At 33.4% G+C, this 13,447-nt stretch overlaps 1 protein-coding gene across 1 annotated transcript; it reads right to left on the bottom strand.

Moving 5' to 3' along the window:
• Positions 1-8,874: 8,874 nt before the first annotated feature.
• Positions 8,875-12,522, bottom strand: LOC124831684 (D-3-phosphoglycerate dehydrogenase 2, chloroplastic-like). Its single transcript, XM_047305756.2, has 5 exons — positions 11,678-12,522; positions 10,566-10,942; positions 10,121-10,231; positions 9,913-10,008; positions 8,875-9,802 (listed from the first exon to the last, which is right to left on the bottom strand). The coding sequence occupies exons 1-5, from the start codon at positions 12,300-12,302 to the stop codon at positions 9,131-9,133; spliced, it is 1,881 nt and encodes a 626-aa protein (XP_047161712.1). The 5' UTR covers positions 12,303-12,522; the 3' UTR covers positions 8,875-9,130.
• Positions 12,523-13,447: the final 925 nt, after the last annotated feature.

The following is a 13,447-nucleotide window of genomic DNA, read 5'->3' as shown; positions in this document are numbered from 1 at the left end:
ATTGTTTTTAGTTATAATTATTGTTGATTGACAATCATAGTGTATTAATACTAATGAGGTTGGTTTTATTCTTGTTGGAATGTTCGCTAAGAAGTTTTTAGCCCACTAAGCCTCATTAATAGTCATCTCAAGAGTAACAAACTCATATTTCATTGTTGATCTTGCAATAATTGTTAGCCTGACTGATCTCCATGTAATCGCACAACCCTAAGTGTGAATACATCACCACTAGTAGATTTTGTCTCATTTGATTCAAAGATCCAATTAACATTATTGTACCTTTCTAGTATAACGGGAAATCCACTATATTCAATGACATAATATATTGAACTTCTTAAGTATCTCATAAGCCTAGCAAGTGCATCCCAATGTTCTTGATTTGGACATTGAGTGTACCTACTTAGTCTACCTACTGCATAAACAATATCAGGTTTAGAAAAGCTCATCAAGTGCAGTAAGCTCCTAATTATCTGAGCATACTAAGACTGAGAAATAGATTCTCCTTTATTTTTCATTAATCACTAGTACAAAAACATCGTATAACGTCACGCGTTCAACGTCCAACCACTAAATAACCAACGTTAAAAATGGGTGGTGGCATTTTTGTAAATAAATGCAATTATTAAACGTCGTTTAGAATTATAATTCGACTTAAAAGGATATAAAACGTCGAATGACTTTTAAATTCGACGTCAAAAGGTTAGTGAATTCAATAAAAATTTGAGCTAGAGATTGAAAATTCATTCACTTTATCTTAGCGCGCGATACCCTATTCTCTTCTCAAACTTTTCTCGAATGAAGTTTGATGAGCATCACATGTAATCTTTCTTTCATTTGATACAAATGCATGTTTATTTACTTTATGTATGATTTTTGTTTGTTTTAACCGATTATTTTCGTGCTCTTGTCCTTCATAGGCGCATTGTGACGAAACTTTATTCTGACAAACCCACCTTTTGAAGGTTATTTTGCATTTTCGTTTTCGTTTTGAAGAACTTATTTGTTGAACTTGTTTGTTCTTTTTTTTTGTTGAACTTGTTTGTTGTTGTTGTTTAGTTGAACTTATTTGTTGTTGTTGTTTAGTTGAACTTGTTTGTTGTTGTTGTTTGATTGAACTTGTTTGTTGTTGGTTATTATTGTTTGTTACATGTTCATAGTTCATGCTTTATAAAATACCAAAAACTGAAATTTGTTGTTTTTTTTACTTTTCAGGTCTCTTAGAGTTGTAAAAAACGATCACAATTAATTAAAAAAAAACAAAAAAAATTGATCAACGTCGAATATTGACAAAATTCAACGTTAAGTTAACGTCGTATATTAACAAAATTAGACGTTAATTTAACGTCGAATTTTTTAAATTCAATGTAAGTTTAACGTCTCCTGATATGACATCATTCGTGAATTCGCCGTTAAAAGCCCAAAATATTTGACGTTGTACGCGATTTTTGTACTAGTGAATTTAGAGTTAGCATCATAAGGGGTACTCACGGGTTTAAAGTCATAAAATCCAAAATTTTTTAAAAGTTTCTCAATGTATTGTTCTTGGGATAGTAATATATTGTCTCTCTTCCTTATGATTCTAACACCTAAAATTATATTGGTTTCACGCATGTCTTTCATTTCAAAATTCAATCCTATAAATAATTTAGTTCTAGTGACAATCTCATTGAATGTACCAAAAATTAACATGTCATCCACATACAAACATATAATGACACAATTATCATTTTCAGATTCAGAGTACACACATTTATCAACATCATTAGGTGAAAAACCATCACATAACAATACATTATCAAGTTTTTCATGTCATTGTTTTGGGTGGTTGTTTCAACCTATACAAAGATTTTAGAAGTTTGCATACTTTATTCTCTTGACTAGGTACAACACATCCTTCATATTGAGTCATATGAATTTCTTCCTCCAAATCACCATTTAAAAATGTTGTTTTAACATCCATTTGGTGTATCTATAGTTTATGGATAGTTGCTAGTAATCTATGTTGAGTTTTTGAGTAAAACCTTTTGCTACTAATCTTGCCTTATACTTCTTTACAGACTCATGAGGGTGATACTTTTTATTAAAGATCCAGTTACAACCAATGAGTTTTGCTCCTTTAGGCAAATCTATTAATGTTCAAGTACTATTTTTTTGAATTGATTCAAATTCAGTCTTAATGGTCTTATTCCATTATTTTGCATCAGGAGCACTAAAAGCTTCTACAAAGCTAGTTGGATAATTATAAACGAGATAAGTATAAAAGTAATCTCTAAAGGAAGTTTCATTCCTTTGTCTTTTATTTCTTCTCAAATCTTCACTCATAGCATCATTATTATTACTAATAGGTTCAGATATCTCATTGACCTTTAAGAGAAAAATATGTTCAAAAAACTTAGCATATTTTGTCTCCATAATGGTGTTACTCTCAATCACATCACTTTTAAGAACTAAAAACCTATAGGCAGCACTATGCTCAGCATAGCCTAAGAACATGCAATTAGAGGTTTTAGAACTTATTTTCCTTTTCTTAGGATCGGGTAACATCACTTTAGTTAGACTCTTCTTGGATATTTAAGGTTAGGTTGATAACATCTCCAACTCATAGGGAGTTTTACCAATTTTCTTATGGAGTATTTTATTTTGTAAAAAAAATGCATGAAGCAAGGCTTCTCCCCAAAGATTCTTAGGTGCATCAAAACTAACAAGCATAACATTCATCATACACTTATGAGTTTTATTCTTTCTCTCAACTACTTCATTAGACTTAGGTGAATATGGTGGGGTCACTTTATGGATAATACCTTCTTTAACACAAAATTCATTAAACAGTACATACTCACCACCTCTATCAAATATAATCTTCTTAATTTTCTTATTCAATTGATTTTCTACTTCTGCTTTATAAGTTAAAACCACATCAAATGCGTCATCTTTATGTTTGATTAAGTATATCTTGGTGTATCTAGAATAATCATCTATAAAGGTCACAAAATAATTTTTACCACCTCTAGACATGGTTTGTTTTAAAACTGCTAGATCAATATAAATTAACCCTAATAATTCAGTTTGACGTTCTATAGTATAACAAGTTTTCCTTGTCATTTTATATTCTACACATATATCATATTTACTACTTTGTTTATCACGCATATTAATTAATCCCAGTCGTTGTAATTTCAAAACATATAAGAAATTCACATGTCCTAATCTAGCATATCATATATCATAAGAACCAATAAGGTAAGCAGAAGAACTTGACTCATTAATAATTTCAAAAATATTCAGTATAAAGAGACCTTGATCACAATATCCCTTCCCTACGAAAAAATTATTTTTTGTCAGAACAATCTTGTCAGATTCAAATGACGCTTTAACCCCCGCTTTTCCCAGTATTGATACAGAGATTAAACTAGCTTTGGTAGAGGGCACATACAACACATCACTCAAGGCGAGAGTCTTTCTAGATGTAAGCTTAAGAAGAACCTTTCCTTTTCCTAAGACAGGAGTTGTCCTGGAATCACCGAGGTACACATGTTCTTCTCCATCTCCTACACTAATGTAAGAGTTAAAGACACTTCTATTTGCACATCATATATGCATGATAGCCCCATAGTCTACCACACACTTTCTCACATTGGTAATCAAGCTTATTTATGAAACGACCGCTACAATAGTGTCATCTCCTTCGACTATATTCGCCTTAGAAGCATTGTTGTTTCTTACTCTACGCCTGCAGTATGGTGCATGATGGCCCAACTTTCCACATACGAAGAAATTTCCTTTCTTCTTAAAGGTGGGGTTAGATCCATTGGGACAAGATTTTAACAAATTATTTTTCTTTTTGTGATCAGGTTTGTATTCATACCTTTTGGGAACTGAATTGACTTCTACCACATTTGATTTTTGCAGACAAAGCTTTAGCCTTCGTAGTAGCACACTTCTTTCTATTGGTATATTCAATAATTATGTGTGTGAAGAGCTCTGGAAGCGACATTTGTTTGTGTCTATGTTTCAATTATTGTTTGTAATCAGTCAAGGATGACAACAATTTCTCTATTAGGAGTTTTGAAACAAATTCATCCGATAGAAGAATATTCTCTACTTCGATATCTTCGAGCACCTTTTGGTACTTATTGATTTGAGACTTTATGTCCTTTTCTTAAATCATTTCCCAGTGGTAGTAGTTTCCTATGACAAATATTTTTCTGACAACATCTTCAACGGTGTATTTGAGAATCAACGAATCTTAAATATCTTTTGCTTCGGGTCTAGAAGGGTGGACATGCGTTAAAATCACGAACAATATTTCCTAAAGCATGTAAATTCACTGTCCTTAAGGACTTATCTACGATGTATTGCACAAGTTCCACAAGATACAACAAAAACTTCTCAAAACTAGCAAGAAACTCTAAAAGAGTTTATACTGAGGATATAAGAGTTATAAATAAGAAAAGAAAAGAACAAATAAATTAAGAGGGGGAGCTAAATAAGGTGTGATCTGTAAGAACGAGAGCTAGAAAATGAAAGGAATTTTTGTTTGTGCTTATTTCATGGAATGTAGGGGGTACTTTATTTATAGAGCTAGATACAGAAGGACCGTTGCAAAAAAAAAACATTGAACGTTGCATTGATGAACATTAGCCAACGTTCTTTTGTAATATTATATTATTATTTTACAAGAGTAACATGTTAAAAGATATTCTTCATCTAATGACCTTGAATGTTGTTTTAGAAAATCTTCCAAAATTATGTGGGCTAGCCCGTGGACTCGGTGACCATGAAAGATGTGAGACAAGTTATAATATTGAATCGATTTTCTACAAGTTAGGGGCTAGCCCAACCCACATTTTGCACACAAAGTGTAGGTTGGGCCTAAGTGAGTTGGACTGACCTGCATTGTCATTTCTAAACATAATTAAACAATTGACTCAATTCCTGTGAGGGTAATACTAAAACATTCTATAGAATTAAGAAAACAAAATAAAATTAAAAGGGTTAAATATGCTTTTAGTCCTTCAACTATCATGCGATTTATATTTAGTTCTTCTTTCAAACTTTGGTACATTTTGATCATTGTCCTTAAGGAAACTATAATTTCTCATCCTCCAAAAGTAACATCGTTAAAATTAGGCTGAGCTGGTTAACGGTGTGCCACATCATTTTTTCTTTTTCTAAAACCGAGTCAACTTTGTCTACCTTATTCACACCGAAGGTTTGACAAACGGGGTGGGTTATGCACTGTGTTCGACACCCATCACCGTAAAGAAATTCTACTCTGTCGCCCTTGTCTTCTACCTCGCCATCTTCACCAACACCAACCTTCTCCCACACCTCATCCAAAAGTGCGAGAATTTGTTGAGAAATGTTTTTCAACAGTGTCTCTAAGGCTCTCTGCAAGGGAGCTTCTAGATGATCATTTTCTTCATATTGATGATTATGAGTATGATTTGGAGTCTATGGAGAGTGAAGCATTTGATGTCAAGGCTCTTTGCATTTTTTTTAATTCAACTTCAATAATGATTATGTGATATATGGCACCTCGATTAGTTTATTACAATATCAAGTGTCGTGGTTCTCTAAAGTAATTTTATTATAAACAAAAATCTTCCTCCTTCCATTCTCGAGAAAAAACCCTAGTCCTTTTTTCTTTTCCCCAATTTCTTTGTTGCTCCTTGCTCGCGGACCACCCAACCTTGGGAAAAAGAGGGTTTCTTTGCAGTTGTGGTTTTGGTAGTGACGAGCATCTAGAACCTTGACTCGAGGGGTGACGTTGAGTGAAGATTTGTAGAGGTGCAATCTGGGCAGGGCTTCTTCGTCACGGAACGCAAGAAAATTTTCTTCCTCATCCGCCATGACACAAGGTCACGCTGCTAGGATAAAGCCTCCTTTCCCTTCTCTTTTCTGGAATCGCCATTCGTAGAAAGGTGGTGGCATCGTTGTCGGCATTGATGGCATTAAAGGCATTGAAGAGGATGATGGAGATGAATAAGAGAGAGAAGTCTCACGGCCTGAAGATGCAGATTGCCACGTTTCAAAAAAAAAGAAAAGTGATGTGACACACTGTTAGCCACATCAGATTAAATTTAACGTCGTTGTTTTTCGATACTAAAAATTAAAGTTTCTTAAGGATAAGGATCAAAGTGTACCAAAATTGAAAGAGAGACTAAATATAAAATTGCATGATACTTGAGTGACTAAAAACATATTTAACCCAAATTGAAAAACCTAAAAATCTATAATAAAAAGAAATAGACAATCAAAATTATCAAGGAGGAATTGAAGTTTCTTGTTACTTTTGTTTTTCAATTCATTAGCCTTTTTCTCAATCAACCATGTATTCTGTTAGTGTACAATTGATATAATTATGGACATATACTTTCTCTATATATACAAAAGACTCAATCTTAGTTACCAACTTTAACATATTAACATATAAAACATTTAATGTATATAAATGGGATTTATATAAACTAGATTTATATGAAGAAAAACACCTTGGAAAACTTTGAGCTTCGCAAACTGGATATTAAAATAGCATTTCACACTTCTCCAGAAGTAAAAAAGGCATTAAACTCGTCAACATATTTTCCAAATAGGGTACATTCAAATTTGAAAACTATATTCCAACAAGAAATAATTAATAAGTAGGAAAACGTCAATAACTTGAAAACTATATTAAAAAAAACTCAATTAAATAGACCGATAATATTACCCATCAGCCTCGATGCATATTACGTTCAACTTAATTTTCTTCCTTGTTTTTCGAGCTTCCTTTCTGTTGCAACCCTTGTAAGCACTCCCATGTGATATCTGCAAAAACCATACCAATTATATTGAACTTAAAATCCAAATAACCAAAATTATTTTACATAAAGTATTACCTTGAAATGGCAGAAAGTGGTATGTAGTGAGGCTTTAGTTTTGGTACCAAAATTTTATCAACCAGAACTACCTTGGTACCAAATTAAATTATTTGGTTTGGAGGATGAAACTACAATGTAAATGAAATTTTCAACAAAAAAAAAGTAATTAACTAATATAATAAATTGTAATCATAATTTTAAAATAACTAATAAAATAAAAGTAAATTTAGGTATAAAGATGATTAATGATAATGTAACTAATTTATAAAAATGAAAATAGCAGGGATGCATTTAATAATAATTTCATTAAAAGGAAAAACTGTAATCATAATTTTAATTTAACTCTAATAAAAATAAAGATGACTTCAGATATAAAAGTGATTAATGATAATGTAAGTAATTTACAAAATTGAAAATAATAGGTATGTATTTAATAATGATTTCATTAAAGAAAAAACTGAAAATAAAATTTACCACACTTATTAATTATAGTTTGAAATATTATAAGTTTGAAAGTAAATTACACTAGTATATAGGAATGGATACTATGTATAGTGGTTTGCCATCTAGTGTACAAAAATATAGAATAGATTGAATATTTAAATTCATTGGCATGTGTTTGCCTATATAACCTGTCGACCGTGTTGGTTAACTAGTCACGACTTTTTTTTTCTATTGTTATATAAAATTGCTTTATTATATTAAATATGATATAATATTTTATCTTATTCTTTATTAATATAATATATTTATAAATATAAATATAAAATTTATTTCACAACTTTCTTTAATAATTTTTTCGTAATATACTCTTTTATTTATTTATGAGAAATAGTAAATTATTGACTTTTTAAAATTTTCTTTAAATTGTTATAGTTGTAATATTTTTTTGGTTTTTATAAAATATTTAAACTTGGGATGAAAACACGAGTTTTACATTACCTAAATTATGTTGATACCCAACAAAGATAATCTAAAACTAATAATAAAAACTAATATATATATATATATATATATATATATATATATATATATATATATATATATATATATATATATGTATGTATGTATATAATGATAGGAGAATGAAATATAACAAATTTAAGTTACACAATATTTATAAAATAATTTGATTACGGTATATTCTTTTTATTAATGATAATAATAATAACATTATAAAATAAAACTAATACAAAATAAATAATATTTTAATACTTCATATTTTATTTAACAAATAATATTCTAATATTTCATATTTTATTTAACAAATAATATTCTAACACTTCATATTTTATTTAACAAATAATGTGACAAGAGCATCATGCACACGGTTTATGACTATATACTAATTGCTGTTATTATTTTACTATCTGAATTTGAAGACAAAAGATGGTGATGCAAGAACAACTCATTTCGAGGAATATATTTAAGTAAGCTTATCAAATCCTCCACTTACGAATAAACAATCGTGGGTTTGATTTCTGATAAGAAATGAATCTGCTCAAACATTCGTTTTAACTTTTTTCGTTTGCATGTTTAGATATTCATATAAAAAAAATCCAGACAAGCTATAACAACCTAGACAAAAGACAAATTTAGTAAACCAACTGTCGTACGCAGAAATACACAGAAACCAATATCATTGCAAATCAAGTGTACTTATGCAGTTATGCGTATATGAGTTGTCTAATTAACATTACCCTTGATAAACAAATTTTAGATTTTGTAATTCATTGAAATTTTAAAATAGAAAGAATTGATGCAGGCTTTTCTTTGTACTAACTGGGGAGAAAGATACCTTTTTTGAACTTTATCTTTAATGATAGGTTTTACAGCTACTTTAGACTGAAGCAAATGGATTGCTCCTATTGCTTGCAACTTGAGCAAGTTCAGGGTGGTACATTACATTATTGGTGAGATTCCCTAGAGCACTTGTTGAAACAATGATACTGTCATAGCAAAACTCAGAAAAAGAAAAAAAGCAAAACTCAGAGGTCCACACACTACTGACTAGCTGCAAACAACTAGTTTTATTCTCAAAATCATCCAATCCAAATACAAAACAGCATATATTACATCCATGTTTAGTCCACCAATAAGTAAAAACAGATCTAGATGAAGTGCAAGTGCACTCGAAGAGCAGCAAACTAGAGAATTGTTAAAAAAAAAACAAAAAAAACATTTCTTTTTAACCAGGAGTAGCTATTTTACTTTGATCAAAATCCATACATACTCATTATTTATGTATATATCATCATTAGTAACTACTACAGCTTCAGAAAAACAAACTCTTCAATGGCAGGCACAGCTCCAATGTTGTCAAGAGCCTGCTTGTTTGGTTCTTCATCAACACCAATAGCCATGATAGCCTTCTTCCTGCGGGATGTCCTTCCCACACTCATAAAGCTCACATTCACATTTTGCTCACCAAGAATGTTTCCGACACGACCAATCATGCCGGGCTGATCCACCTGTCGGCACAGGATCAGATTCCCTTGTAAGCTCACATCCACATCGAAAGACCCCACACATGTCAGGTGAGGGTCACCAAACTTCACTTTTCCATCTATGCTGATATGACCACCCTCTGATATTGCACTTGCAAATTTGGAGTCCACACTTGAGATCTGTACCTGGATCGAATCAACAGGCTGCTCAGGAGATGAATCAACAACCACTCTTTCCTCACTTATGCGAAGCCCTTTCTGCTTTGCTATGAAATCTGCATTCACGAGGTTCACAATGGTGTTTGATATTGGCTCAATGATGCCCTTTGTAACCATGGCTCGCAGAAGTCTAGTGTCCAAGTCATCTGGGCCTCTGGCTGATCGATAAACAACCTTCACAGATTTTATCCCACTTCCTCCAGACACTAACTGCACAGCAAGTCTCCCCAGCTTCTCAGCTAGCACCACATATGGGGCCAATTCTGACAACACCTGACCATCACAAGAACCAACCATGTTTTGTTTTGGTTTGGTTTGGTTTGATTGATTGCAATTGCAGTATAGGAAAGGAACAAGAAGAAGATCACATTCAGAATGCTTACCTCAGGAGCAACCATTGGAGCATTGACAGCAGTTGCTGAGAGTTCCCCTTTCAATGCTCCTAACACAGCCTCTGCTATTTCAATAGCAACACCCTCCTGGTGAAGTATAATTGTTAGGAGATGATGTATATATGCTACACAACAGAGCTTAATATATATGCTGGATTTATTGAATACTAGAAAGCAATACTGTGAAGGAAAAACAAACCTGTGCCTCTTTGGTGCTAGCTCCAAGATGAGGGGTAACAGTGACATTCTCGTGGTGCACTAACTTACTGTCTTTGGATGGGGGTTCCTCCGTGAAGACATCAAGAGCTGCCTGCTCCACATGCAATTTTGACAAAGTTTGTAACTTTAGGCACCATTATGTGACAACATTGGAGAGACCCATTGAAAATTGAAAAAAAGTACAAAACTTATGCATAATAATCCTTTAGAATAATAAAGTTATTAGGTTTTATTTGTCCTTATCTCTAACTAATCAGAATTACAGTTTCTTACCAGAAGTGTGCATAATCTCTTTATTCAAATTACCAAGGTCAGTTTTCAATTTTGATTGGAGAAAGTAAAACATTGTATCTATCTTTTACTGTTGAATAAGGAAGAAAAAAGCAAAAATGGAAAGAAAAAGAGATTGTAGCAAAGAGGTTGACCTGTGCAACGATTCCATTATCAAGGGCTCTTACTAATGCATCTTCGTCAATAACTCCTCCTCTAGCAACGTTGACGATGCGAACTCCCTTCTTCACCTTGGCAAATGTGTCGTCATTGAAGATCTTGTTAGTGGTTGCAGTGAGTGGCATGTGGAGGGAGATGAAATCTGCAGTGGCGATAGCCTGATCAAAGGACACAAGTTCCACACCAATAGCACGGGCTCTATCAGCCGGAGCATAAGGGTCATGAGCAATCACGTGCATGCCCAACCCTTTTGCACGCCTCGCCACTTCAGATCCAACTTTTCCAAAACCCATCACTGCTAATGTCTTTCCAACCATTGAAACTCCCACATACTTGCTTCTCTGCCATTTTCCTGCAAAATTCACCACAAAATCACTCTCCATGGCCATCCATAACATAAAACGTTGTTTTTCTCCATAAACAGATATAGAGTACTCAGGTATGTATATAAGCAGATACAACGGTCTCACGTCATTTCATGTCTCAACCAACACGTCAGGAATGATTTACCACTTCAAAAGTTGAAACATCCATGTCTATTTATGCTCATTAGTCCAAGAGATATTTATACTGAATTAAACATTTTTAAATATTGCATACATAATTTAAAAGCTGTAAGAAATTCTGCATGTATAATTTAATTAACATAAAAATGAAATTGAACTAAATCGATTAAATTTACATTTCATAAAAAGTTATTGAAAATGTAATCATTAACTGTTAAATATGGTATCAACAGATACCAGCCATACGTATACACTTTTGACCAAATTACCAATCAATATAAAATCTCCAGAACACTGAATCATGTGAAGACTGGATATACGCAAATTATCTGATGAATTATGGCGTGCTATAACATATAGATCCGATTACAGCTTCACTTACATACACTATTTTGATCGTGTAGTTAATGAATATATCAAGACTAAACATGTGTATATGAGTGATCTGATAAATAAGTTTATATGAGATGAGATGAGATGATCTAACAGAGGCAACAAGAAAGAAGGAAAAAGAGATTATAATGTGAAAAATGAGATCTCGGAACAGAGGTTGATGATGGAAGAGGAAAGAAGAAAAATACCAGCTTTCGTGGAGGCGTCAGCCTGGGCAATGTTGCGGGCCATGGCGGCGAGAAGAGCGATGCCGTGCTCGGCGGCAGCAATAGTGTTGGCCGTGGGCGCGTTCACGACGAGGCAGCCAAACTCAGTGGCAGCTTGCAGATCCACGTTGTCAATGCCCACACCGGCTCTTCCCACCACCTTCAACCTCCCTTTTCCAGCCTCAAAAACTTCCCTCGTCACCTTGGTTCCGCTCCTCACAATCAAAGCGTCGCAGCACGAGATCTTGGTGCAGAGCTCCTCCTGCGAGAGCTCGTACGCGCATTCCACGTGCCCCACACTGCGTAACACCTGGAGCCCCGCCTCTCCAAGTTTCTCGGAGACCAAGATCGTCGGCTTTTCACCCAAGAACCCAACATCCTCGGACTTCGAGCTCCCCACCGAGGTTGCTGTCGGGTCAACTGTTTTCAAAACACTGTTGACCGTCAAAGAGCGTTTGGAGGAGCTAGCATGGGAAAGTTTTCCGTAGATGGGTATGGTGTTGATGAACGACACGTGAGAAAGTTTTGACTTTGATTCTGAAGAAGAGGAAGAAGAAAGGGAGAAGGATGAGGGGAAGATGGGTTTGGTGCAGGCAGAGGATGCCATTGATTCTTCTTCTTTTTTCTTTTTTTTTTTCTTTTTCTTTTTTCTACTTTTTCTGTTTCTTTGATCTCTGTTCCAATCCTACAAAAGCGTTAATGGGTCTTTATAAAATCATGAATCATGGTGAGGGAGAGGCATTCATTTTTGTTGCCTATATATAAAACCAAGAAAGAAGGAGTGTGCACAAATGGGAGATATTTCTTATGCAAAGGGTTTGGTGGTGGATTTTTCTCACTCTGGATCTTAAAGCAATTTAGTGATTTATTTTTTCAGAAAAAAAAAATACTTGGGGTAGGTGAGTGAGAAGAACTCCATCACCCATCATAAAGAAAATGTCTATTTTCATTTCCTCAAATTAAATAGTAAATGAAAAATGATTGTCTCAGAACATTTCTTCTATATAAATGAAAAAGGTTATCTTTCCTTAGAGGTTACTGTAATAGTAAAAACAACCAAAAGAAAAAACACACCTTTTCTCTCTCACATTAGTCAACATGATTATCATGTACATTATTCACTCGATGCCTTATCAAGTATTTTTAATTTTAGTGGCTAACCATATCATTGGTGAAGAGGTTCATTAGTGTGGGCGCAACCAAAATTAGGTCCAGTGAGACACGAATCATTTATCTTCATTGCATTTTTTATTACAACGAATATATTCCTTATAGAATTTAAGAACTTGCCAAACTCTCTTTCATCGCACAAAAATAAAAAAGCTTTAGCAAAAAAGTGCTTTAAAAACACTTTCTTTTTTTAATTATAAAGCACACGTCTTTCTATTTCACTGCTGAGTCAAACGTTCATACTCGATTTTTTTCTTCCCCCAGTACCGTTTTTTCCCGACTTGTAAAAGACAATAATCCAGCTTCTCCATGTCCAATGATTTCCCTCCAACCCAAATCTGGACCACATGTTACATTCTCTCTCTATATTTATACATCTAAAATGAACAATTATTTGTCTAAATACTTAGTTACAAAGTCATTTAGTTGAAGTGGAACCTAATTCCAACAGATCATGTTCTTCGTACAGTTGTTTATGTTTTTTTGGCGTTCTTCATTATGATTTGTCGGTGAGATTTTTACGTTGTTTACAATTTATGTGTCGTTTTTTTTTTCACCTCATTTATAGCAGGTTGAATTTTG

Source organism: Vigna umbellata, chromosome 1, assembly GCF_029865625.1.
Source record: "Vigna umbellata cultivar VRB3 chromosome 1, Vumbellata_1.0, whole genome shotgun sequence".
Lineage (NCBI taxonomy): Eukaryota > Viridiplantae > Streptophyta > Magnoliopsida > Fabales > Fabaceae > Vigna > Vigna umbellata.
The sequence above is the reverse complement of the archived record's forward strand: the minus strand, read 5'-3'. Positions and strand labels throughout refer to the sequence as shown.

What these genes read in the sequence shown, in the direction of transcription:
- LOC124831684 (XM_047305756.2), bottom strand. Translation starts at nt 12,302, where the DNA reads ATGGCATCCTCTGCCTGCACCAAACCCATCTTCCCCTCATCCTTCTCC. An exon ending in TGACGCCTCCACGAAAGCTG is followed by an intron (nt 10,943 to 11,677) that starts GTATTTTTCTTC and finishes TGAATTTTGCAG; the next exon opens with GAAAATGGCAGAGAAGCAAG. An exon ending in CTCCAATGGTTGCTCCTGAG is followed by an intron (nt 9,803 to 9,912) that starts GTAAGCATTCTG and finishes TGTGATGGTCAG; the next exon opens with GTGTTGTCAGAATTGGCCCC.